General features: G+C 49.7%; 1 protein-coding gene across 5 annotated transcripts in view; it reads left to right on the top strand.

The window, feature by feature from the left end:
* LPIN1 (lipin 1) overlaps positions 1–26,824 on the top strand; it is a 69,470-nt gene that overhangs the window by 36,169 nt on the left and 6,477 nt on the right. For all 5 annotated transcript variants that reach the window (XM_079941479.1, XM_079941476.1, XM_079941478.1 and 2 more), the window contains 7 exons: positions 1,509–1,601; positions 4,660–4,739; positions 10,572–10,698; positions 11,954–12,102; positions 12,463–12,549; positions 20,023–20,175; positions 25,278–25,392. In XM_079941479.1, coding sequence (XP_079797605.1) covers positions 1,509–1,601; positions 4,660–4,739; positions 10,572–10,698; positions 11,954–12,102; positions 12,463–12,549; positions 20,023–20,175; positions 25,278–25,392 — 804 coding nt within the window. The remainder of the gene's footprint in view (positions 1–1,508; positions 1,602–4,659; positions 4,740–10,571; positions 10,699–11,953; positions 12,103–12,462; positions 12,550–20,022; positions 20,176–25,277; positions 25,393–26,824) is intronic.

The following is a 26,824-nucleotide window of genomic DNA, read 5'->3' as shown; positions in this document are numbered from 1 at the left end:
GAAGTGGTGCTGACCCATCGAAGTTCCTCCCCTGGAGTTGAGCCTGCCTTCCCAGAACATCCTGTACAGTGTAGTCTGGTTCTCGAGCAAAGTGTTGGCTATGGTGGCAAGAAAGAAACGGGATGATTCACCCAGGGAAGCCACCGAGAGGGTCTGTCAAAGCTACCTAATTATCCCGATACCTTTCATTAGATAACTCTTTCTCCCGCTGATAGGCAGTTACAACTCTATCATATGACTACTTCCTCCGTGAATTTAGATTCATCTCTGGACTTTGTCTTCTGTTGCATCAACATGTTTACTCATGTCCCAACACCGTGTTCTTTTAAATACTATGGTTTTTAAATGTATTTTAATAAAATAAATTTTATGAAGGCTCATGCCTACTTATTATTCTGTCTGAGTTTTCTTGGCGAGTTTTGTTTGTTTTATAATTGAACTTTAGAATCAGTTAGTCTAGGTTTGGAAAGAATCCTGGTAGTTTTTTTTACTTGGAGTTTTGTTATATTTATGGATAGAATAGGGTAATTGACATCTTCATGACTTGTCCTGTTCATGAATTGGGTATGCATGGTTTGCTTTTTGGTGTATTTTGTGGTTTTCTTTTGTGTCAGGTAGGGATTTTTAAATGATAGAAAGACGCACACGTCAGGCTAAATATGTGAATTATTTCTCTTTCCACTTACCTGCAACTCGTTCGGTTGAAAGACTTAAATCTTTCTTTCATTACTAGCTGAGGTATCAGCTACCTGATAGTTCTGTAAACCAAGGAAAGGAAATTAGATAACATTTACCTTGGTCCTGGAATTAGCCTCAAGATGGCTATTTTGTTCTTTGGAAATATGTGGAAAATTATAATTATTTTTTTAAAATTTATTTTATTAAAGTACAGTTGGTTTACAAAGAAAATTATTAATTAACATTTAATCTCCTCCTATTCCATTGGCATTTATTTAGGGCAAGAGTATGAATTTTCTTTCTAATCCTTGAGCTTTTAAATCAGATGCATCTATTAATACTCAGTGTGCCACAATTTGGAAACTTACATTTGCTAAAAAGATCCTGTGCGTTTTACCTTTTGTTGAAGACTGTTTACCCTATACCTCATGTTAATCATTTCATTTTTTATTTTACAATCATCTTATTGAGAATAACAATATCTTAATCAGTAAACCACTTTAATTTGAAAACCTCTGGTCTGACTAATCACTAATGATTTTCAATGCTTTCTTTTTCTGTTGTTGTTGTGTTGTATTTTATTTGTTGTTTGTTGATTCCTTTAACATCTTCTTAAGTCTTCATGCTTAAGTTATCTTAATGTAATTTTGGACTCCATTAGGTTTTGCTTCTCAAAAATTTTTAATTCACAAATAGTATGTTGTGTTTTCTCTGATTTTTTTTTTTTTTTAAATCTTACTTTAATTTGCATGTGTGTGTCTTTTGGTTTGAATGTGCTAAGTTGATCTTTTTTTGGTTCCATTATTTATGTTACCATCCATTTAAAACAGGCCACGGTGGAATCTATCATGAGGGATAAGATGCCCAGAAAGGGAGGAAGATGGTGGTTTTCATGGAGGGGAAGAAACAGCACAATCAAAGAGGTGAGTCTGAAAAACAAGAGTGTTCCTGCTTAGCTCAGCAAATTTTGGGTTTGGGTAGTAGGGTTTGTCTCCATGCGCGTGTCAGTGAAAGAAGCCATCACACTGAGTGTGCAAGAGTCAGGCCTGCCACGGGGTACGCAAAGGCAGCACAGAATGAGGGGAGGTGGAGAAGGGCCCGGAGCGGTGAGCAGAGTTGCCGTCACCTCCTGGCTCTGTTACCTCTCAGCCTGGGGACCGTGATCGGGTCACTCCTGCTCTGTAACGTGTCTTCATCTGTAAAAAGAAGAGATTCAACGTGATGTTTAATTTTTTTTTTTTAAGTTAAATATCTTCCTGTTGCTTGTGAGAACAGTTTTAACGAGGTAGACTTAACAGCCTAGACTAATTCCCATTAGTCGTTCCACTTTGGTGGCTTTGGTTTCCATTTCTATAAATGCCTATAATTTGTTTCAGATCTTTGCCAACCTCTCAGCCTATTTCTGGAAGCACTTGCTTTGCTTGGCTTCTGTGCCAGTGTGTCTGCCTGGTCTTCCCCCCGCCTCGGGGGCTGTTCCTCCCCTGGCTCAGCCCCTTTGTAAGTGGGTCCTCAAGGGTTGTCTTAGAGCCTTCTCTCCTGCTTCGACTGCCTGTTTTTCCCTAGGCAGCCTCATTCACGCCCATGCGATGACTCCATTTTTATTAACAAGGAGGGCGTTTTGTACTCCATGTCCGTTTATCAGATAGCCAGCTAGGCAGATACCTCCACGTGGACGCTTCAGGTACTTCAAACTTGTCATTTCTGAAATCGATCTGATGGTTTTCTCTAGAGTTCTTCCTTTGTTGGACCACCGTCAGCAAATGGCACACTGTCCACCCACAGGCTAGCACTTCCTTCTTCCCTCACCCCTCCTGTCAGTTTACCATCCTAAGTATCGCTCAGGCTTTCCATTTCTCTCTAGCTCCACACCCCACAACTCAAGGCTGCCACCTTCCCTCCGAGAATTGCTTCCAAACGGTCTTTCTGTATCCATTCTTGCCCTTTCTTCCTCATTCTCTGCAGTTGGCATTGGTCTATGTAGTATAATGGCCCCATTTATATTTCTCCCTGCTTAAAAGCTTTCCGTGGTTTCGCAGCGCTCTTGTAATTAAGACCAGTATCCCTAGCATGGTCTGCAGGGCTTGTGTATCCTGGCCCCTGCCTCTGTAGAGCCTCACCCTTTGCCATTCTCCCCCTGCCCTCTGTGCTTTGGTGTCCCTGGCTGAAAGTACCTTCTACCCCAGGACTCTTGCATGTGTTATTTCTCTGCCTAGTGTTCTTAGGACCCCTGTCACCCTTCTTCACTTAATTAACTAGCATCTCAAATGGCCCTTTCTGGGCAGGTTCGTCTAGTCTGCTGTTCTCTGCTCTCCTAACCCTGCCTGGGAACTTTTCCTTCACAGGTTTTCTCATCGTTTATAATTATACCCCGATTAGTACGACTATTTGATTAACATCCCTATGTCCCCTCCAGACCCTAAACTCCATGAAGGCAGAGGCCACACGTGCTCGTGGCTTGGATCCCTGGGGTCTCCCGAGCACCCGTTTTGGGACCCAGAGCAGGGGTTCGGCAGGTATTTGAGGGAATGCTGATTGTACTTTTGGAATCTAGTGTGAAGAAACCCCAAGGGCAGCGGGCAAGTTGGTTATTATAAGAGTAAAAGAAATCCCAGGAGCTCAGTTTGTTTATTTCATTAGTTCAAAGGGAAAGAGTCTGTTGGGAGGGTTTCATCAAGATAAAACTGTTCTTGGGCATTTTCTGTTGGCGTACCTGAGCTTTACTGACTGTCCCATTATCTCCAAGGGGTATAGACACGGTAGAGCAAGCACACGCTTTACTTTAGGAGACTTAAGGTGTAAGGGGCCTTTCTGATTCTCTTACTGGAGAGCAGAATGTTCGAGAATTTAAGAAGAAGGCTACTTCAGAGACCTATTCTTGCAGAGTGTCCAGAGTTTCTTCATTAGTTGGAACTGAGGAGAATACGGCATGCAATAAGGAAGAGTTATGAAATCTCTTAAAAACCTGAAATATATTTCAGATAGATACACATTTTTGTACTGGTCTAATAAAGAATTGTTAATAGTGGCGGCTAAGTTACCTGCCTCAACAGATAAATTAAACATTACTGGGCCTGTTCTCACATCAGTTATTTGCATGCTTATAAAAAGCTAAAGAATATTTGAAAATAGCTTGTCCCCATCAAATGTTAAGCTCATCACCCTGTTACACAGTTTCTATCACTCATTTTCTTTATTCATATTGAAAACATCAATCTCTACCCCCTGACCAAATGACCACAGATCATGAAATTTGTAAATTCTGTGGCCTTTGACACACGTGTCTGGCCTGTGATGACTTCCTGTGGCGTCTGTGGGGCTCGTGGATGTTCTCCTCCTCCCTTGCCTGCTGTGGGCCAGGCTCTGTGCTTATTTGCAGCATCTCTGTGGTCCCCATGGCAGCACTAGGAGAGGCATGTCATCATCCCTGTGTTGCTGGTGAGGAAACGAGGCTCCAGAAGGTTGCCTGACTTGCCCGAGGTTCCTAAGCCAGGGAAGCAGGACTGAGCCCAGAGCTCTTAGAATTCCAAAGCTCTTTCCAGTACATCAAAGGAGCATCTTCTATTAAGAGCATGCGGTATTGAGAAAGAGAATGCGCCCATGTTTTTCTCAGGCAAAATATGGTGTGAAAATATTTTCAGGCATTTCTATCAGCAATTATAAGAAAATATTTTGAAAGCCCTCGCGTCTCCAAGCAGCCCTTGATAGAGCATTTGCATAAGCTACAGTGATTATGAAGTTTGGTTTGGTGCCAAGAATACTTATGGAAAACAGACTTATTTTTGTCAAAAATACTTCTCAGCTTAATTGTAGACGGTTAAGCAAAGGAGTAACTAGGACCCACCATCCCTGTGGGGGCGCTGCCGTTGGGGAGGGCACTGGGGCCCTGCTCTGGACTTTGAGGAGCCCGTCACAGAGCGCCAGTGGTTGTGTAGGTGGTTTCCCTTTGGTGTGTTCATGATTCTTTGTCTTCTTCTTCTCCAGGAAAGTAAGCCAGAGCAGTGCCTAGCAGGAAAGAGCCACAGCACTGGGGAGCAGCCGTCACAGCTGGGCATGGCTACCAGGTACAGTGCCACGTCACCTTGGGGCGTTGCGGCTCCTTTCCGTGTCTACGGTCAAGGCACAGATGCTGATAGCGTTCACCGAATAGCCCGGGCCTTGGACCCAGACGGACCCGGGTTGCAGACCTGGCTCTGTCCTTTACTCAATGACCTGGAGCAATTTACTCAAATGGTTGTTCCCAAGAATCAGATGGAAGCGCTTGCTCCTCAGATACCGAATTTCCAAAGTAAACGTGAGGCGTGCGTGAGACGATGTAACGAGCACCCCTCGTGCTCTTGGCATGTGCTAGCCCTCCGTTTACAAAAGGTGGGAGCAGTGGTGGTAAATAATGATGATGAGGTTGAACAGCGGCGTTAACGGGCATGAAAACAAGTTGCCCTTCTGAAGGAACTTGCCTTTCTCTAGAGTTTAAACGCTTACCAGGACCTACATTGATACTTTCCTAAGTGTTGATAGGGATTCATGTTAACTTGTACAGGAGCCCTTAGAGTTTGATAATACGGATCGTATGAGTCGTGTTTTGTCTTCAGGGTAACCTACTTGTACGGGATTTGAGGGTAACTACTGTGAGGGCCATACCGTCACCCTCTAATTCGACGGTGTTACTGCATATTGACGCTGAGTGATCTGAGCTGGTATAACACCTTTTACATATGACCTCACCCTTCTGGTATTCCTGTGCTTGAGAAACCCAGGGTTGCGTTTCTTATTTAGCAGGCAGAAGATGCTAACATGTTCATTGAGGGCAAGATGCATATCTCTATCCTTTTTTTTTTTTTTAAATTTTATTTATTTATTTACTTACGGCTGTGTTGGGTCTTCGTTTCTGTGCGAGGGCTTTCTCTAGTTGCAGCGAGCGGGGCCCACTCTTCATCGCGGTGCGCGGGCCTCTCACTGTCGCGGCCTCTCTTGTTGCGGAGCACAGGCTCCAGACGTGCAGGCTCAGCAGTTGTGGCTCACGGGCCTAGTTGCTCCACGGCATGTGGGTTCCTCCCAGACCGGGGCTCGAACCCGTGTCCCCTGCACTGGCAGGCAGATTCTCAACACTGCGCCACCAGGGAAGCCCTCTATCCTCTTTATAGCTTAGAGGCCAAGCCAGCGGCTGACCCAGAGCAGGCATGTCTTCAATGTGCTATTACTGAACTGATGAGATTTTTCCAGTATATTGTTGTTTCCTAGGGGAGGCGGGCTTAGATTTCAAGTCCTTGGATTCCTGGCCAGAGCTCTGTATCTTAAACTATTTTATTTCTAGAACTCATTGTTGGAAATAGAAACTCATGTAGGTGTCACGTAGGAAACAGTCTGATTTCTTTCTCGTCCTCTGTGGAGAAGAGTGTGCAGGACCTGATAAAACTGCATGGCAGGGCCGGCTGTCGGCGGGGATGCTATCACAGGACACCCTTTCTGTTCCCTCTGCTGGTGCCCTGGCGCTGTTCCTTCCCGCCTGACCCCCTGCCGGTCTGCCCTGGACAAGGGAGCAGGGCTGAAGAGCTTGTGTGTTTCTTTTCCAATCTTCACCCTCCATCTCTGGCTCATTCTCTGGGGAGGGGCTTTCCAGCACGGTTTTCTGGATACCTTCCCGACCTGGAATTTTGAGTGTACCTTGAGTGAGCTTGGAGGGGGGAAGGCAGGTGGAGCTCGGGCTAGAAATGCGCGGTCCTGAGGGGGTGTAGGAGGCCGCTAGGATAGAAGGCAGTGGGTTTTCGGTAAGTAGGTGTTTGAAGCAGCAGGATGTACACGGCAGACTTTGGAGTCAGGCAGATCCGGCTTGGAGTCCTGGCTTTGGGTAAACTCCTTCCCGTATCTGAGGGAAGGAACTAGCGTGCTGTCCGTTCCCAGAGCAACCAAGGAGGGAGACACAAGCAAAGATGCCACCCTTCTGTCCTGAGCAGTTGAAACCAGCAGTTTGGCTGCACTGGAAATACCCTGCTCTCCTGGGGCTCTTTTTGAGACCCTCTGTGTCCTGCAGTAATTTCCAAGCAGAAGAGGCAGCATGAGCTGGGACTTTGTCACTCTTCTCTATGATCTTTGGCGAATTCATCAGCCCCTCGGTGTTTCCTCCTTCATCTGTGAAATGGGCACAAGACTGACACCCACACCGCAGGTGTTGGCTCATCCAATCCTCACGGCAGCCTCATGAGAAAGGAGGTGCAGAACGTGAAACCCAACAAGGCCACATGGGCTGTGCCTGTGGTCAGGAGGGTGGGTGGCTCTGTGGTGGCCTGGAAGACACAGGCTCATCTTTTTTTTTTTTTTTTTTTTTTTGTGGTACGCGGGCCTCTCACTGTTGTGGCCTCTCCCGTTGCGGAGCACAGGCTCCGGACACGCAGGCTCAGCAGCCATGGCTCACGGGCGCAGCTGCTCCGCAGCATGTGGGATTTTCCCAGACCAGGGCACGAACCCGTGTCCCCTGCATCAGCAGGCGGACTCTCAACCACTGCGCCACCAGGGAAGCCCAGGCTCATCTTAACCATGCAGTTGCAAGTGTTTAAAATTATACTCCACAATATGGGCCAAACGCAGGATGTCCGCCAAATCCGGCCTGTGATATGCCAGTCTGAGACCTGGGGAAGGCTGGCCAGGGGCTCAGAGAGGTTTAAAAGGGACAGAACACGACGGTGGCTGGTACGGGCTGTGTGTTCTTCTCCTTTCCAGCCGCGTGACCGCTCCCGGAGGCCGCCCGGTGGGCCGAGGGTGGAGGAGGCAGCAGGGCGCTCCTGCAGCTCTTCCTGAGCTGGAACATCGGCTGACACAGTCCATCTGAAGCGCTTCGGATTTTCTTAGTATCTGATATGATCCTATTCAGATGTTGACAGAAACGCTCTGCCCTCTTAGATAGAGTTTGGCTGTTGGCCACTCTGAGTTAGTTAGTCAGGCTACATTTTTTTTACAAAACCTGAAACACGAAGAATTGACTGTTGCGAAAAGGATTTGAGGCTCTGAAAAGTCTTTGTGTAAAGTCTCCTGAGCAGTGTACATCTTTTCATTTTTACTGGCATCCTAGTCCCCTAATTAGATTCATGCAGTTGACTGAAAAAAAGTGTCGGAGTGCTTTCCTAATTGACAGACTTGTGATTGACAGAACAGTCCCTGAAGCCTCATAATTGAGCAAACAGCTTGTCACCATGCAAGTCATTAAAATACCATCAAAAACTGCACACTGACAAGTGCGAACTTCAGTGTTGTTCACAGCTCCTTGGCGGAACACAGACACTCGAGTGAGATGAGCCCTTTTGTTTCGTTCTGTCGCTCCTTGCAGACGCCGCGAAGCCGGTGACGTTAAGGACTGTTGCAGGAGTGGGGAAGGGGGTGGCCAGGTCCACAGATGACCGTGCCCTCGCCCTAAGCCGGCACCGCCAGCTCAGGTGTACAGCTCCCATGGCAAGTTTCCGTATCTGTGTTTTCCTTCCCGCGCTCCCTCAAACGTGGCATGCCGCACCGATCTAGGCGTTTCGGGTTTTGTTTTAAAGCAGCAGATGGAGATAAGAGCTCTTCTGCCTTGCTTCCGCATCCCACCAGCAGAGGCTCACATCAATCTGTTGCCACTGAGAGCTTCAGTTCACATTTGGATCTCATTTCCCACCAAACTGTTTGCGTGGAACGTAAACATTTTCCAATTCAATGAGGGGCCTGTAGCTTCATCTCCTGGGTTCCCACCCAGGCACTGGTCAGGCCGCTTGGCGCCAGGACCACGTGTACCCGTCTGTCTGAAAACCAGCCTCTAGGTCGTTGGTTGAAAAGGATCAGCGTTGTTTGTAGGCTCGGCAGAGGTCGGAAGGGGAAGGGACTTCTGTGTCATTTTACAGATGAGCCACTGAGGCCCAGAGGGGAATCCTGAGGCTGTGAGGCCTTTCCTGGGACGCCTGTTTCCCGGTCCACTTCCTTCTGTCTCGTACCTGCCGGCCTCCGGGATCTCTTGGTCGGTGGGATGCCGTTTGCTCCCCTGCACTTTAAGATGAGGAGATCTAGTCTGAAAGAAAATAGTCTGAGCAGGATAACACAGCCTGAAGTTCCTGGGGTTCAAACCCGGGCTTCTCAGGTCTCCACTCTACCTAGAACCGGCCCCCAGCGTCGCAGGTGTAGATTCATTCATCCGGTTGTAGCTTAAACCCGCCATGGACCAACCGGGATTCTAGGCTACGTGCTCTTTCTCCGTGGACATAGTCACCTGTCCCCACGGCTCGTTCACCAGGGCTGTGTCCCCCTGATGGGCAAATCTGTGACTCCAGCCCAGATTGTTCTGTGTAGCTCCTGGACCCCTCGTCCGGCTGCTCTCAGATGTCCTCTGCCTTCTTAGTGTAGCACTTGTCCAGCTCTGTTGTGGTTGTTCAGACAGAAAGCCCCGGGGAGCGCAGGGGCCAGGCCGCTTGCTGTATCCTCCACGCCTGGCGTGGTGCCTAGAGGCATCGGTGGCATGAGCTCCAGTCCGCCAGCCCGCAGCCCACAGGCCGCCCCTCGTAGGGCCCCGGGAGCAGGGGCCTGGGGAGGGGCGGCTCATTCTGGACATGGAAGGAGCCAGTAGAAAGAACGCAGAAGCGGGGTGCCGCGTAATGGGGTCTTCCCTCTTGTCTGCCCTAGTGCGGGGTAGTATCAGATTGTAGGAGCTGCTTCTGGAACGAGCACATGGGGCAAGAAAGCAACAGACTGCAGAGGAAATACCCAGTCATTTCCTGGTAGAAGGGAAGGGAGGGCGAGGGGGCAGGAGTTCACTGAGATGCAAAGCTAAGATGGAGCCCCGTGTGCCTGTCTTGCATAAAGGGATGCGCTGAGCCAGAAGCTTGGCGGCGGGGCGGGGGGCCGGGGGGAGGCGTGCATCCCGGGAGTCGGGCGGGGCCTGCTCTGGGGCTGCCTAGCTTTCTCCATTTAGCCTAACAAACGTCTACGGAGCACTTTGTAGGGCGTTAACGGCATTTTCAAAGAAAATGGTCCCGGGAAGCAGGTCTAGTACTGCTGGGTTGGGGACTATGCCACAGCAGGATTTGGACCCAGGGGACAGCTAATTGCTGACGTGCCTTATCTGAGCTATTTAGAGAAAATGAGCCTGCTTCCCGCCCGCACCTCCCAGCCCCGACCACGTGGAGAAGTCCAGAAGCGCTCGGGGCGCTGGATCCTGTGCAGGTGAATAAGGTACGGCTCTGGCTCCTGGGGAGCCTGCTTAGGAGTCCAGGGGAGCATCGGGGGGCCTTTCTTGGCTCCCCCGGCACCTGTTCGTGAGGCCTAGAGTGTCCTCGTTACCTGGGATTGCGCGTTTAGAGCGGTGTGTACTGGGAACTGGTCAGCTTGGACGTGCAGGAAATTTGGGCTCCTGTGCTTGGCCAGCAGCCTGGGACACGGCAAGAGAGGGAATGTGAGCATCCTCCAAGGCCAGGAGGGAGCTTGAGCTGATCAGGACGGGAGCCTCCTGGTTTAAAGTAGAGTGATGATGACAGGGTGAATGAGGAGAGGCAGTCCCGGATGAATAATGCAGAGCCGCATGGATGGCGTTAGTGACGGCATCTGGTCAGTGACCACCCAGAGACGGCACCGGGAGACACCCGATGGGCTCCGTCATCGAGTCTGGCCTGATGCTTTTTTTTTTTTTTTTTTTGCGGTACGCGGGCCTCTCACTGCTGTAGCCCCTCCCGTCACGGAGCACAGACTCAGCGGCCACGGCTCACGGGCTCAGCCGCTCCGCGGCATGTGGGATCCTCCCGGACCGGGGCACAAACCCGTGTCCCCTGCATCGGCAGGCGGACTCTCAACCACTGCGCCACCAGGGAAGCCTGGCCTGATGCATTTTTAATGGCTACCCAGATGTACTTCCTAATTGGCAGTTACATCACTGTGTGTTCCAGAATAAAGCATGAGTCATCCTCCAGTGAGGAGGAGCACGCGTCTGCCAGGCTGCCCAGCACGAGCCGCCCCCCGCTGCTGTCCAGCGTTGGCTACAAGAAGACCCTGCGCCTCACGTCAGAGCAGCTGGTGAGTGTCCTGTCCTCCCCCTCCACCACGCTGCGGGCACTGGCCCAGCCACGGCCACCTGGACTCGGTGGGTTCAGTGATCCGGGCGTCCCTCCCGTGCTCTGGCTCCAGCTTCAGCTCTGGCACCTTCTCTATCCAACTGCCTGCCGCCCCCCCGCGACCTCACATCCCCCTTTTGGTGCCTCCGGTTCGCGCCCCACGTCAGCTCCTGTCCAGGCTGGCTCCAAGGCATCACTTCCCCTGTGCCGGCCCTGCCGCTGCCCGGGAGGCTCCTGTCCGCAAGTGTTGGCGGAGGGCGGCCTGAAGGCGTGAATTTATCCTGAGCTGTGAATGCCTGAGAGCCCAGATCTCGCAGGGCTGTTTCCACTTTTCCAGAGATGTTTGTTAAGTCAACCGCATCTCCTGAATTGGGGGAAAAGGAGGACTTGTGATGGGATTCAGAGAGCTTCCGGTAGCAGGGGGCCATCCTGGTCACAGCGTCCTCTGCTCTGTGGCCGTGCCACCAGTTGTAATCCCTGGACCCTGTTTCCCAGGAGCAGACAGCGAGCAGGTATCTGCGCTCTGCTGCTCACCTAGGAGTTCGTGGGGGCCAGGCTTAGTTGTGATGGTGTCTGATGGGAAAAGAGAACGGTCAGGCCTGACACCCTGCGCCGCTGGGGGTGACCTGGACTCCTGCCCCCAGCTGGCTTGCACTCGAGGGCCCCGGTGCCGAGATTCAGAACCGCTGAGAGGGGATTCTGCCTTCGGAATCCGGTGTGATTTCCTGGGGTCTAGCTTCTGGGCTTCTGGATATGAGATGTACCTGATAACTGAGACGACTGCTTTCTTCCAGTTTGTGTCCGTGTATTAACTAGTACTCGTGGCTGGTTCGGGGAACGTATTTTCACCCTTGACGTAGATTCGTCTCCCCGGCCATGGCCCTTCATACTCAGCCGTGACCTAGTAAACGCATCCCTGTCTGAAGTTGTGATTTCCTGCGGCGACCCTCAGAGCCCGTCACTTACAAACCCCAGGGGGCGTGGGTGAGGGTGAGCTGCACTATGCTGGGGCCTGCGAGGGGGCCTGGGGTTCAGGTTGCCCAAGTCCTGGAAAGAACAGTCCTCCTCGAGAGCAAGACAGGAAAAGAACTGTACGGTGGCCTAGGGTGGTGCTTTGAAAAAAATAAAATCCGGATCCGGTTTCTCGTGGAACAGAAACCAAATATCCCTCTCTCTGAGCCTCGCCCTCCAGCAGACACAGAGTGCATATCTTTCAGAAAAGCCTGAAGTTGAAGAACGGACCCAACGACGTGGTCTTCAGCGTCACCACGCAGTACCAGGGCACGTGCCGCTGCGAAGGCACCATCTACTTGTGGAACTGGGACGATAAGGTTATCATCTCTGACATCGACGGAACCATCACTAGGTGGGTCCCGCCGACTCGGGGCCGTGGGACCCCGGGGCCTGGAGCCAGCGTGTCATTTCCTCTTTCCGGGGCGCCGTGCAGCTCATGCAGCTCAGTTTCTGGGGCGGTCGGTGCCGCCCGCGGAGCCATAGCTCCTTGATTTAAACAGCTGCAGTGGGGGATTGGGGGTCGCTTCCCTCTGGGGCGGTGGCTCCCTGGCTTTGTTGCTCAGTTTCGGGGTTTCCGTCCAGAGAGCAAGTCGTGCATCCCATTTGCATTTTTTAATGAGACATTTGGTGTGATGAGTCAGAATGACTTTTTTTTTTTCCCCTTTTGCGATGCCCTTTTAACTTTATTTTTCCTGTCTCTGTTTTTATTTAGATCAGATACTCTTGGCCACATTTTGCCCACCCTTGGGAAGGATTGGACCCACCAGGGCATCGCCAAGTTGTACCATAAAGTGAGCCAGTAAGTACCCAGCGAAGTGCTTGCGGCAAATCCGCACACGGAACCTTTGCCGACGGGCTGACTTACAGACGGGTGCCCCTCGGCCGGGGAGGGTGAGCGCGTGGTGACTCCCGCCAACTCCAGATCTGAATTCAGTACCAAAAGGCAAGAGAGGAAGTGGCCGGGGAATTGCAAACTGACAGAGGAGGAAGGCGGTGGCAGCCTTAGGGGAGGGCTTGAGGTTCAGCTCATACTGAGGAATGGCACAGATAGTCGGGTGAGGACATGGTAGTCTCTGATGTAGACCAAGGGAGTTATTTTAGGCTGAAAAGGTCCAGATTCCAAGCAGGTTTTGTGGGCCAGCCAGCAGTGCACCCCTTGCCCACCTGGTCTGGGGAGCGCTCTGCTGAGGGGCCGTACCTGAGACGTCAGTGTGGGAGGGAAGATCCTGAGTTGCTCTCGTGTGTCGGGTACATCTGTCACTTCACTTAACTCTTACAGTAGTTCCGAGAAGCAAGTAATATCATTTCTAGATTTAGAGGGTTAAAACAATTTGTCCAAATTCCCGTAGCTGCTAAGAGGCAGAACTCACTGAAACCCTGGTCGACCTATAGCTCCAAGTGCAGTACTTCTGCTCTGGTTCGTCTCCAGGGTTCAGAGCCCTTGGGGTCCCCATCCCTGCACCACCACCAGCAGGTGCTTGGTCCCACTGTCTCCATCTCTCTGTGGACTAGAGTCTCCCACGTAAGTGAAACCTCTCTGTCCTCCAGTTAGTTACAGCCGGGAGGTGCAGACGTGGTCTCTGGCCTGCTGGACCTCACGCTTCGGGTTGGTGGGGCACGAGGTGCCTGGGAGGACCTTTCCTCCTGGTGGATTCAAAGCTTCTCACTTCTTAGATGCCCAGCTCATTGATTTGACTTTCCTTTTCTGGATGTCTTCCTTAAGAAATGCTAAAAGTAATACACGCTTCTTCGAAAAAATAAATAAGAAAAACGAGAGAAATATAAAAGTACAAAGGTCACATCTTTCTCCTGCCTTACCGATAAGCTGAAAGTTATCGGCTACGAGTATTATACGTTCTCTACCAGCGGAACCACCGTGACCGGTTTGGTTCCGTGTATGCTGAAAATTCATTTACATGCTCCCCCGCCCCACGTGCACATTATTTAATGAAAGATCCTTCTGTTTCATTACGTGTGCGGTTTACCTCGTTCTTCTTAACTGCAGTACAAAATTCCATGCTGTGGATAAACCATCCTGCATTTAACTAGTCCTGTTGGTGAACACGATAGGGCGTTTCCAGTTTTTCACTCTTTCCAATAGTGATGCAATAAGCATTTACAGAAAGTCCTTATTGTGTACAACGAGCGTACAGATAAGTAGAGAAGGTATGACGCTTACATAGGGGCCGCTGTAAGGTGGATTCTCAGAAGCAGAATTGCCGATGGAAGGTGAGCACACGGAAAGGTTTGGTCGATATTCCCGAGCTGCCCCCTGAGAGGTTCTCCCGGCCTCCCTCCTGTAGGCGGTGTGTTCAGGGCCTTCCCGCCACCTCCGCACGTCCGACTCTTTGCCTCGAAGGATTAATGCACTGATGAGCTGCCTTGACTGGCCTCACACTGAAAACTGTCTCTATTTTTAGTCGAAAGAAACCCCTGTGGATCAGGATACAGAGTAGTTCACAGGCTCATTCATTGTGGGTTTTGGAACATAAAGCTATTCCTGTTCTTACTGTAAAGTTAAAAAAAAAAAAGGCACTGTGTTTTGCCGGTTTTTTTTTTTTTTTTGGTTTTGATTTGTGTCTCTCTTGGGTTTTCCTAGAAAAGGTATCTTCTTGAAAAATAAAGTTGCGTAGCTTACCAAAGAATTCCTGGTTGTTGTTCTGGTTCAGTTGATTGATTGAGAATGAGTCCGGTCTGTGGGTGAGGACCTGAGGATCACAGAGTGCTTGTTGTGTTTTCATTCTGGTTGAGAGGAAGGAGCCTGACACTTAACTTGTTCACTGAGTTTGACGTGTGTCCTCAGTGGCACCCGGACGGTTAGACCAGTGATGTCCTGGCCGTCCCCCAGCTCGGCCGTCGCCTTCAGGGGCTCTGTACAGGAGCACGGGCAGCCTCCTCAGTGTGGCTCTCAAACCCTGCGGTTTCGGGTCAGCTTCCGCTAGTTCCTGATCTGCTGCTGCTTCTCCGCAGACCTTCCTGCTCGAATCCAGTCTGACTGTTCCCCACCCCGTATCCATCGTTTTCCCATCTTCCCACCTTTGCTCACATGGTGCCTTCTGCTTGGCCTGCCTTTACCTCTGATTTTTGCCTCCCCCAGTTTTTCAGCCTGTAATGCCCGGCTCAGACCCCGTGGTCCCCACCAAGCCCCTCCAGGCCAGAATCGGTGCCCCGGGCAGCCCTACGTCCTCCTCCTCTAGGCTTCCTGATACCCAAGGGCTTGGCCTGGCTTGGTGGCCTTGGTACCATCCCAGAGTTCCAGCCCAGGCTGGACGTGGCGTCGGCTTTCATAGCTGGTTAGAGCGAATGCCCGTCCAGCCAGCGTCTCACGTGCTACCTCCTCCAAGTCTGCGGCAGCCCCAGCTGGGAGAAGGGCAGGGACGGACTGAGAACTGGCAAAGGCTGGGTGGCCGTTTCTGCGGGTGTCATGTTTGTGATCACCCAGAGACGTATTTAGAGAAATGTTTCGCATGAAAGAGTACCAGGAGGAAGGGGCCGTTTAACTGAGTTTTGGACTGATCGCTCTTCCCTGCTGCTTCTTTCCTTGCATTTGGGTACCCCTCAAACTTTATGCCCTGCAGTATTTTTCTAATGGAAAAACCAGTCTTGCAGATGACCACTTGCCTGGAAACAACAGAAAGTGAGGACCATTGTATTTATTTTTCGCCAAATGTAATTACTCGTTTGAATAAGTCAGCCCGTGAGAAATTACCTGCCAGGTTGATTATCACCTTGTTCGTAGGGAGGATATAAAGCTCGCCTGGTTACTGATTTTAAAAAGCGGGCTTGGTCATTGATTAAAAGGAGCTATAGCAAATACAAATAGAAGAGATGTGAAACTCCTGCGAATTCAAATATACGTGTCCAATAAGTAGAAGGAAAATAAAGCAGGACCGTTTCCTAAAATATGTAGATCATTGAGCCAGTGGGGATTTGCGGGGGGCTAAGTATGGACAAAAACTGCTCTAATTTCCTGCCTTCCTGGATAAATATTTTTATATTCACGTAACCGGAAATCAGCGGCTCCATGACTTAGTGAGAGGAACGCTTCCTGGGTTTCCATGGATAAGTTAGTTCATCTGCGGAACGTATCGTCTGAAGCCGAGATGCTGAAGACGGGGACCGATCGTTAGCAGACTCATTAGCATCTTTCTTCTTCTCCTGCCACAGCGCTTCTTTCTTCCCCTCACCTCAGGTCTTCCTAAGTTATCATGTCATCGCTGTCTGCCAGGAAGGGAGAGTGTGGTGTGGCGAATGGGAGGGAGTCGGGGACCTGGGCTCTAGGGGCCGTAGCCGTCGGGCCACCACAGACCTTCCGACCCGTCCCCTGCTCGCGGCTTTGGCTTCCTCATCTCCGAAGGGCGGAGTTGGATCCCACCATCCCTTCGGTCGGTCCCTGCTAGGCTGGCAGCACTGCGCCGCTAGGTCGGGTGGTTCCAGTCAGTCCCGAGCCCGCGTGCGCTCCGTGAGAGCCCTGAGGATGCGCTGAGCCCGACCCCAAACCCGCTGTGCACCGGGCGCTGTTCTGGGTGCGCTAGGGGGTGCTGCCAGCCCCTCCCGTCGGGCACCCTGTGACCCCCAAGAAGGACCCCTACGGCGCGCCCCGTAACGAGGCACTGGGGCGGGGTGTAGTGAGAGAGGCAGATTTTACAGACGTCAGTGAAGGAGAAATGAATTCTGATTGGAAGGACGAGGAACCAAAGAAGGCTTCAGCGAGAAGGTGGCACCTGAGCTGAGCCTTACTGGGTGAGCAGAGTTTTGAAAGAGAGGAAGGCTCATCACAGGTGGAGGTAGCAGTGGGAAGAGGGGCTGAGAGATGGGCAGGTTCGTGGGGGTGAGGAGCGCTCACAGAAAGGAGGTCCCGGTGCAGGGGGCCCGCGGTGCAGGGGGCCTGCGGTGCAGGGGGCCCGCAGTGCAGGGGGCCGGCGGTGCAGGGGGCCCGCGGTGCCAGTGGTCGGCGGTGCAGGGGGCCCGCGGTGCAGGGGGTCGGCGGTGCAGGGGGCCTGCGGTGCAGGGGCTCGGCGGTGCAGGGGGCCTGCGGTGCAGGGGGCCCGCGGTGCAGGGGGTCGGTGGCCTATGTGACTTGGAAGTTGGCTGGCACCAGACAGCAGGGCCCCTGGAGGCGGGGCTGAGAACGAGCCTGCGTTTGGCCCTGAGCTTTCCTTTCTTAAGGTGGCAGGCGAGTACCCTTCCTCTAGGGCTGCAGACAGGGCTACCGAGTTCCCTTTCCTCTACATCACTGTCGTTCAGTGGGGATTTTGCCCCCCGTGGTGTGTGGCAATGTCTGGAGACATCTTTGATTGTCATGACTGGGGCGTGTCACTGGCAACTAGTAATCGAGAAACTCCAATGTAGAAGCTTATCTTGGAAAATTAAGTAGAAGAGGTAGAAGGTTACCCAAAGGGAATCTTTCCAGTCTATTTCAGTATCTCTCCAGGCCTCTAAGAGGGATGTAGAGATTGGGACAAAAGGAGAAAATCATTTGTACCAAGCCTGGCCATGGAATGATGCCTTCTTTTTGTCTCTGGCGTTTCCCCAGAGCCCTGTTCTAGCTGCTGAGATGTCGGAGGGATGAGTGTGACCCACGTGTGTGTGTTGCACCTCTGTTCACTGGTACCTCTTCAGGCAGGGCTGTCCTTCCTGCCCTGGGGTCCCTCGTGGCCGCCTTGCTCCGTCCCGTGTCCTGTTTCCGTTATAGTTCGTCCCGCAGTACACGCTACTGCAGGGAAGGGCTGTGCTGGGCCCTGAGCACGCCCAGCCCAGCCTGGCCCTGGAGTGTCCGGTGGGTATGCCTGCTGTATCCTGCTACTGGCTGCCCTTCTGAGCGAGGGTCTTATCCACGAGGGGTACCGTTGAGAGTAATCTTTCTGGTGACTCTCTGCCACCTGAGTGACTGATGGGAACACCTGGCGTTTCACACAGCTTTCACCGGGATGAAGGCTCTGGAGAGGTGATCCCTGCTGCCACCAACAGGCATTTCTCCCGTTAGGACATCCTCGAGCTGCTTTTCCAGCTACATTTAGTAACGGCCTTTGAAGCAGAACACTTGTGTGGTGAGGACAGCCAGTGGCAGGGTCAAGCCGTGAAGCATATTTGCAAACCAGGCCTTAAATAAAATTAGCGTCTCAGACCCCTGCAGGTGGCAGCTTTTAGGACTTTGATGTGAAGAGCTATATACAGAAATAGTGATTTTTTAAAAAAAGATTGCATTAATTAGACGGCTCAGATACAAAGATGTTTCATTAAAGTGCTTGCTTGATTTTCAAATACATCCCTGTATTCCAAACAACCTGATATTTCTAGATTCTCTTCGTCCCAGCACGTTCCTGTTTCTTGGTTTTAAAGAACATATTATTAGGCAAATCTCAAGACAAGTCCTTTGGCCAGCACTAAGTATTCATGGTGGAGCAGTAAGTCGGATAGGAAGCGGGTAGTTTGTATTTACCCATCAGCAAAGATGTACAGAGTGTCTGCTACTTGCCAAGCACTGTTTTTGGCGCTGGAGTTAACAGCAAGGAATGAGACAAGGTCCCCACCCTCAGGGAGCTCATGAATTAATGAGACACAGTCAAACAAGGGGCTGTCGTGTAATATTAGTGACCGGTGGTACATGAGGAAAAAAGCAGAGCGAGGGCTTAGTGCCTGGGGTGAGGGTGAGGGAGGGTGTGTTTTATTAGCTAGGCGGACGAGGGAGGGCCCGCTGAGGAGGTACTGTCTGAGCAGGTCTCGACGAGGTGAGGGGGCAGGCAAGCCCGGAGGTCTAGGGGAACAGTGTGCAGGCAGCAGGAACGGCAGGTGCAGGAAGGGGTGTGGTGAGTGCGAGGATCGGTGAGGACACCTGGTGTCCAGCCCGGTGCCAGGGAGCAGATGGGGCTGGAGAGAAAGGCAGGGACCAGGTCTCAGTGGCCTTGCGGGTCCCGACGAGGAATTTGGATTATATCTGAGAGAACTGGCAAGGCTTTGGAGAGCTGAGTATTAAGTTTTCTTTCTCTGTGGAGGCTCGGCGGGGGGCAGGGAGATGATGCTGTTGCAGGAATAGAGGTCAGAGGTCCCGCTGGCGGGGGCAGGGGGACTGAGGGGCGGCAGGGGGTTCATGGTGTTATGGGTGGGACTGAGCGGGCTTGCCGATGGGTTGCAGTGGGGGTAGAAACCCAGGGGGGGCCCCTGAGATGTGGGCCCCACCCCTGGGCTTCCAGGGGTGCCTGGAAGTGTTTGAGGTACTACTCGTGGGTATCTGATGGGTAATGTGGGGTGTGCCGCTGAGTCTATTGCTCTGGAGCTGAAGAGAGGGGTCTGGGCTACGAATGTAAAGTTGAGAGATATCCGTGTACAGATGGGGGTTAAACATTTTTTTTCATGTATTTAATCCAGTATATTAAAATACTACCATTTAATCATGTACTCGATATCAAAACTGAATGGGTGGTATCTCATATTCTGTCTTTATAGTAAGGCCTTGAAATCTGGCCTATATTTTATATTTGTAGCACAACATCTCATTTCGGACTCCTAAGTTGTCAGCGGTTCAAAAACAGGGACATGTAGTTCTCCTAAAGTAATAAAGTTGTGTTTAACAGAAGAACCCTCCTGTGATCTGTTTCTTCACTCGCAACACTTCCGACACCAGATGTGTGGGGGTTTCACACGTTTCACAATTCCCAAGTTCTCTTCAGACACCAACTGGGTGTCCATTAGTTTAATTCTGACACTAACTAGTTAGTGCAGACCCCACGGGTTAAGGGCTCATTCCCGCAAGGCCTCCCCAAATTCAGACACCAGTCGTGAGTGGTAGGTCCTCAGCTTACCCACACTTCTGCCTGACTTGGCTACAAAGTGAGGGTTCCCACATGCCCTCCCCAGGTTTGATGACGGCTCATAGGACTTGGGGAAACGCATTCACCGGTCTGTGTTATCAGGGTGTTATAAAGGATACAGCTGAGCAGCCAGATGAAGATGTATGGACGGTCCGGGTGCAGCTAAGTTGGACAGTTTGATGCCTCCGGCCTCAGTTTCCCTAACTGTAAAGCGAGAGGAAGACACCTACCGAACAAGGTTCCTTTGAGGATTAAACCGAGTGAGGCCGTGAGGGTCCTTTAGCAAACGGCAGGGAAAGGTGTTCAGGCTTCTTTCGCCATTAAGATTTTATAGAATGCGGCCTTTTGCTTGGGACTTAGAGCCGCGCCCTTCCTCCGGAAACAGGTACAGATCAGGGTTTGTGCGCGAGAGGCTCCATCGTGTGATGCTGTTAAGCGGGAACGTTTCATCTCTTTTTCAGAAACGGGTACAAGTTCCTCTACTGCTCCGCACGGGCCATCGGGATGGCGGACATGACGCGGGGCTACCTGCACTGGGTCAACGAGCGGGGCACGGTGCTGCCCCAGGGGCCGCTGCTCCTCAGCCCCAGTAGCCTCTTCTCCGCCTTGCACAGGTGAGGGCTCAGCCTGCCCGCCCCCCGCCCCGCACCGCTGGGCCGGCTCGGGACCCCTCTCCCGCTCACCGGAGGTTTTGCCAGAAGAGCTGCTTTACTCGTCCTCCCAGCCGACACCCCCGCTCCGTGCTGGGCCCCGGAGATTCAGCCTCAAGTGCGGGTCTGGCCTCGTCACCCATCAGCATCCTTCGCTGGCTCGTCACGGCCCTCGGGAGAAAGCCCGAGGCCACGAGCTCGGCATCACAGGCTCTTCACCACCCGCCTTGTCCTTCTCGCCCATCTCATTCTCTCCGGGTTCTGGGATGCAGTCGTGCTGAGCTGTCTCCGTTGTCCAGAGAGACGGTCTCTGCTCTGAGCCTTAGCACATGCTGCCCTCCTTTGTGGGGAGCTGCCCCTCTCCCTGCGTTGCTGGCCTGAGTCTTAGTGAGTCTGAGAATCTATCTATGTGCTTTCCGTTGAATCAGGGACCTCGGCTGGGTCCAGTGGCCCCTCTACCAGCCACCATCACCACCTGCCTGGCCTGAGACCTCCCGTAATGAGGAGTCCTGGTCACACCGTTTATTTTTATAGACCACCAGCCCAGTTCTTTTCTTTCATTGGTTATTTTTAAAAATATTTATTTATTTTTAACATCTTTATGGGAGTATAATTGCTTTACAATGGTGTGTTAGTTTCTGCTGTATAACAAAGTGAATCAGCTATACGTATACATACATCCCCATATCCCCTCCTTCTTGCGTCTCCCTCCCTGCCACCCTCCCTATCCCACCGCTCTAGGTGGTCACAGAGCACTGAGCTTATCTCCCCTTGTGTTGCAGCTGCTTCCCACTAGCTGTCTATTTTACATTTGGTAGTGTACATATGTCCGTGCTACGCTCTTACTTAGTCGCAGCTTACCCTTCCCCGTCCCCGTGTCCTTGAGTCCATTCTCTACGTTTGCGTCTTTATTCCTGTCCTGACCTTAGGTTCATCAGAAGCTTTTTTTTTTTTTTTTTATTCCATACATATGTGTTAGCACACATCATCTGTCGATGGACACTTAGGTTGCTTCCACGTCCTGGCTATTGTAAATAGTGCTGCAGTGAACATTGTGGTACATGACTCTTACTGAATTATGGTTTTCTCAGGGTATACGCCCAGTAGTAGGATTGCTGGGTCGTATGGTAGTTCTATTTTTAGTTCTTTAAGGAACCTCCATACTGTTCTCCACAGTGACTGTATCAATTTGCATTCCCACCAACAGTGCAAGAGGGTTCCCTTTTCTCCACACCCTCTCCAGCATTTATTGTTTGTAGATTTTTTGATGATGGCCATTCTGACCGGTGTGAGGTGATACCTCATTGTAGTTTGGATTTGCATTTCTCTAATGATTAGTGATGTTGAGCATCCTTTCATGTGTTTGTTGGCCATCTGTATATCTTCTTTGGAGAAATATCTGTTTAGGTCTTCTGCCCATTTCTGGATTGGGTTGTTTGGTTTTTTGTTATTGAGCTGCATGAGCCGCTTGTGTATTTTGGAGATTAATCCTTTGTCAGTTGCTTCATTTGCAAATATATTCTCCCATTCTGAGGGTTGTCTTTTTGTCTTGTTTATGGTTTCCTTTGCTGTGCAAAAGCTTTTAAATTTCATTAGGTCCCATTTGTTTGTTTTTATTTCCATTTCTCCTCTAAGAGATGGGTCAAAAAGGATCTTGCTGTGATTTATGTCATAGAGTGTTCTTTCTGCCTGTGTTTTCCTCTAAAAGTTTGATAGTGTCTGGCCTTACATTTAGGTCTTTAATCCATTTTGAGCTTATTTTTGTGTATGGTGTTAGGGAGTGTTCTCATTTCATTCTTTTACATGTAGCTGTCCAGTTTTCCCAGAACCACTTATTGAAGAGGCTGTCTTTTCTCCACTGTATATTCTTGCCTCCTTTATCAAAGATAAGGTGACCGTATGTGTGTGGGTCTATCTCTGGGCTTTCCATCCTGTTCCATTGATCTATATTTCTGTTTTTTTGTGCCAGTACCATACCATCTTGATTACTGTAGCTTTGTAGTATAGTCTGAATTCTGGGAGCCTAATTCCTCCAGCTCCGTTTTTCTTTCTCAAGATTGCTTTGGCTCTTTGGGGTCTTTTGTGTTTCCATACACATTGTGAAATTTTTTGTTCCAGTTCTGTAAAAATGCCATTGGTGGTTTGATAGGGATTGCATTGCATCTGTAGATTGCTTTGGGTAGTATAGTCATTTTGTCAAGGTTGATTCTTCCAATCCAAGAACATGGTTTATCTCTCCATCTGTTTGTATCATCTTTAGTTTCTTTCATCACTGTCTTCTAGTTTCCTGCATACAGGTCTTCTGTCTCCTTGGGTAGGTTTATTCCTAGGTATTTTATTCTTTTTGTTTCAGTGGTAAATAGGAGTGTTTCCTTAATTTCCCTTTCAGATTTTTCATCATTAGTGTCTAGGAATGCAAGAGATTTCTATGCGTTAATTTTGTATCCTGATACTTTACCAAATTCATTGATTAGCTCTAGTAGTTTCCTGATAGCATCTTTAGAATTCTCTATGTATAGTATCATGTCATCTGCAGACAGTGACAGCTTTACTTCTTCTTTTCCGATTTGAATTCCTTTTATTTCTTTTTATTCTCTGATTGCTGTAGCTAAAACTTTCAAAACTTTGTTGAATAACCGTGGTGAGAGTGGGCATCCTTGTCTTGTTCCTGATTTTAGAGGAAATGGTTTCAGTTTTTCACCATTGAGAACGCTGTTGGCTATGGGTTTGTCATATATGGCCTTTATTATGTTGAGGTAAGCTCCCTGTATGCCTACTTTCTGGAGAGTTTTTATCATAAATGGGTGTTGAACACCAGCCCATTTCTGATGACCCTCTCCCCTTCCCTTCATGCCTGCATTCAGGACAGCCCAGCCAAACTAAGTCTGGCCTCCTGGTGGGGGGCAGGAAAGCAGCGGCCTCCCTGGAGCTGGGGGCCCAGGGCAGTGTCCTGAGCTGCTCTCAAAGCAGTGGATTGAAGTTTGAGACTTACAATCATACATTCACTCATGTGTCTCTGTATAAGAGTCCTGAGATGTAGACTGTAAGGCCCTTTTAGTGCTAAGGAGGGTTCTGGAGTCCATAGAAGTCCATGCAGAGCCAGGACCAGCCCCTGGGCCTCCTGACACTCCGTTTGGGGCTCATCAGCGTCATCTAAATTACGTTTTGTTGAGGCGCCGAAGAATAGTTCAAAAAATACATGCAAGGCATCTGTCGATAGATAGATAGATAGAAAGATAGATAGATATGCAGTATCTCTGTAATATACGCAAGCTGAAAGGGACCCTTGAGATCATCCAATAATCAGACAGTGAACACCAGCCTGCCCACGACCGAGATAAAGCGAGAGGATGTGCTCTCACTCCACCCTCTGAGCCGTAATAGTGGCTGCTATCCCTGGATTGTGCGTTAGTCATTCCCTGCTCCTCTAAATAGTTAGCACGTGTATGTGTGATCCTAACCAGTATGCTGAATTGTGCACATTTGTGAACTTTATGGAAATGAATCATATGTTCTTCCGGAGCTCACGTCTACTGCTCAACGTGACGTTCCCAGGATCGTTGAGAGTCGCTGTAACTGGCTCGTCTTTGCTTCTGTGTGGGTCCCGTTGTTAGACTCCACCACAGCCCGCTTATCTTTTCTGCTGTTGGTGGGTGCTTGAGCCACTTGTGGTTTTCTGCTCTCGGGCGCAGTGCTGCCTGTGTGTGTCCTCTGGGGGCAGCTGTGCAGTGTGCTCCGGGGTACACCCCCAGGAGCAGGATTGCTGGGCCACAGAGCATGCACATGTGTGGTCTTCTTTGGCCATTGCAAACTGTTGTCCAAAGTAGTTGAACCAGTTCGTACACCAGAAGCAAACAGTGCGAAGTGTTCCTTCCATCGGCTTTACTTTCTTACCTACATGTTGTCAGCCGTTTACATGTTTGCTACTCTGGTGGGTAAGAAATGTCTCTTTCCACACGTTTATTGGCCATGTGGGCTTCACCTTGTGTGATGTGCCTGTTCACGTCTGTCCCTTATTTTCCTTTTGATTTGTAACAGTGTTAGAGATTGTGCACACGTAGCCTTTGGTACGAGCGCTACAAATATCTTTCTCCAGTTTATGGCTTTTGATGGACATAAATCTGAGTTGCCTTTAGTTGAACAGATCATTTCCTCTGGAGTTTTGTTCTTTCTGTGTGTTGACGAAGCCTTCCCTGACTGTGGGCCTGAGGAAAGTCTCCTGTATTTTACCTAAAGGTGTCGCCTTTCACATTGAGGTCTGTAATTCACCAGGAATTGCTTTTTGTATATCGAGTGCACTAGGGGTCCATTTTCTTTTTCTTTATACCTGTATGGATATTCAGTTGTCTCAGCACCATTTGCTGAAATGAGTGCCCTTCTCCTCTGCTTTGACTTGTCGTCGTGGTCATAAATGGAAGGCCCGGAAATGTGTGCCTCCGTTTCTGGCCTTCGTTCGTCTCTATAGCGATTTGAGTCACATTCCATAAAAACGTGCAGACAACAACCTGGTGAGAGTTTAATTGAAATGACAGTGAATCTGTAGACCAATGGAGAATTAATATCTCATTATAATATTGAATATTCCAATTCAATTGTATGGTATATTTCTTCATTTATTTAGGTCTTCGCTAGTATATTGCAATAAAGTTTTTAACTCATTTAGAATTTTTGCACTGGCGTTCCCGAGTGAGATCGGCCCACACTTTCCCCATACTTTCCTACCTCTTTCGGTGTAGTTTTCGAGGTCATGCTGGCCTCGTGAAGTGAGTCAGGAGAGGTTTTCTCTTCCTCTGTGCCCTGGAATTCTTTGTTCCTTGGATGACTGGTGGAAGTCTCTGTCGAAATCACTTGTCTGGGGTGTTTTCCTTGTGGGAAGACTTGAAAGTACGGATTCACTTTCTGTCCAGCGCTTCTCTGGGATGGCTTGACCGACTTGCGCACATTTAACTTCTGAAGATACAAAAGAAAGCGCTCTTAGTATCCCAGCACCTCTGACGGTTAAAAGTAGTTTGTTGCTAATGAAGCTGACGCTCTCGTGCTGACCCGTTATTTATTTGTTTTAACAGAGAAGTGATCGAAAAGAAGCCAGAGAAGTTTAAAGTCCAGTGTTTGACAGACATCAAAAACTTGTTTTCTCCAAATACAGAACCCTTTTATGCTGCTTTTGGAAACCGACCAGCTGTAAGTAGTAGTCGGGTGTATACGAGTTCTTGAAATTACTGTCTGTTCACATAGCCGTCATCTGAAAGGCCGGCCTAGACTCCCATGTGAAGCCAGATTCTCCTACTACTAGAAATAACTGCTAAGGAGCCGCTTGCCTACATCTAAAGGCAAGGAGATCGTCATTATTTCGTGGCCTCTAGTTTTCTTTGAAGGTGGGCTTGTGGGTTTCAGTTTGAAACTAGAAACTTTAAATTCCAAATTGCTTGCTAAATTAGTAAAACAAGAACATTAAATGGGACTAGATCCTTTCCGCCAGAATGGGACCGCAGAGCACAAAGGTGAATTCAGTGTCTCAAGTTTTAAGAGTGTTATTTCCTATAGTAAAAGTAGTACTTTGAGATTTTGTGCACACTTCCCAAATTTGCTAGAAGGGTCAGCATTCTGGAGAAGGTAGTTGGGTACTTACTTCCCAGTCAGAAAATTCTCCTGCTTTTGAAACTCATGCCCAAGAAAATGGGTCACGGAGTAACCTTAAGGAATGTTAGAATTGCAGGGGATGTCGTAGGTGGTTTACTTTTTAACTCAGTTCTTGAATAGAGGGGTGAACTGAGGCCCAGAGAGGACAACTTACTTACTAGTTTCACATCCAGAGACTTTCTTTCTCTACACTACTTGGAGGTATTATTCGAGTTTAATGAAAGTTGTATAACGCAGGCAGACCTCGTTTTATTGCGCTTTGATTTGTGACACTCTGCAAATATTGCTTTTTTTTTTTTTTTTTTTTTTTACAAATTAAAAGTTTGTGGCATCGAGCAAGTCTGTCAGCACCATTCTTCCAACGGCATTTGCTCACTTCCTGTTTCTGTGTCACGTTTTGGTAATTCTTGCGATATTTCAAGCTTTTTCATGATTTTATACATTACGGTGATCTGGGATCAGAGATCTTTGATGTGACTGCTAGGACTCGCTGAAGACTCAGATAAGGGTTAGCATTTTCAGCAATAAAGTGTTTTTTTAAACTTTTTTTTTTTTTTTTTTTTGGCGGTACACGGGCCTCTCACCGTCGTGGCCTCTCCTGTTGCGGAGCACAGGCTCCGGACGCGCAGGCTCAGCGGCCATGGCTCACGGGCCCAGCCGCTCCGCGGCACGTGGGATCCTCCCGGACCGGGGCACGAACCCGCGTCCCCTGCATCGGCAGGCAGACTCTCAACCACTGCACCACCAGGGAAGCCCTGAAGTGTCTTTTGTATGCACTTTTTCTAGACATAAAGCTGTCGCACGCTTAGTAGAGTGCAGTGTAGTGTAAACATGACTCCTATATACACCGGCACACCAAAATGTTCGTGTGCTTGGCTTTGTCGTGGTGTCTGGAACCGAACCCGCAGTAACTCTGTGGTCTGCCTGTGTTTGTATCAAATCTGAAATATTTGTATTTACGATGAACTCTTTT

Source organism: Stenella coeruleoalba (assembly GCF_951394435.1).
Source record: "Stenella coeruleoalba genome assembly, chromosome: 13".
Lineage (NCBI taxonomy): Eukaryota > Metazoa > Chordata > Mammalia > Artiodactyla > Delphinidae > Stenella > Stenella coeruleoalba.
Note: the sequence above shows the minus strand (reverse complement) of the source record. Positions and strands in the feature narration are given on the sequence as shown.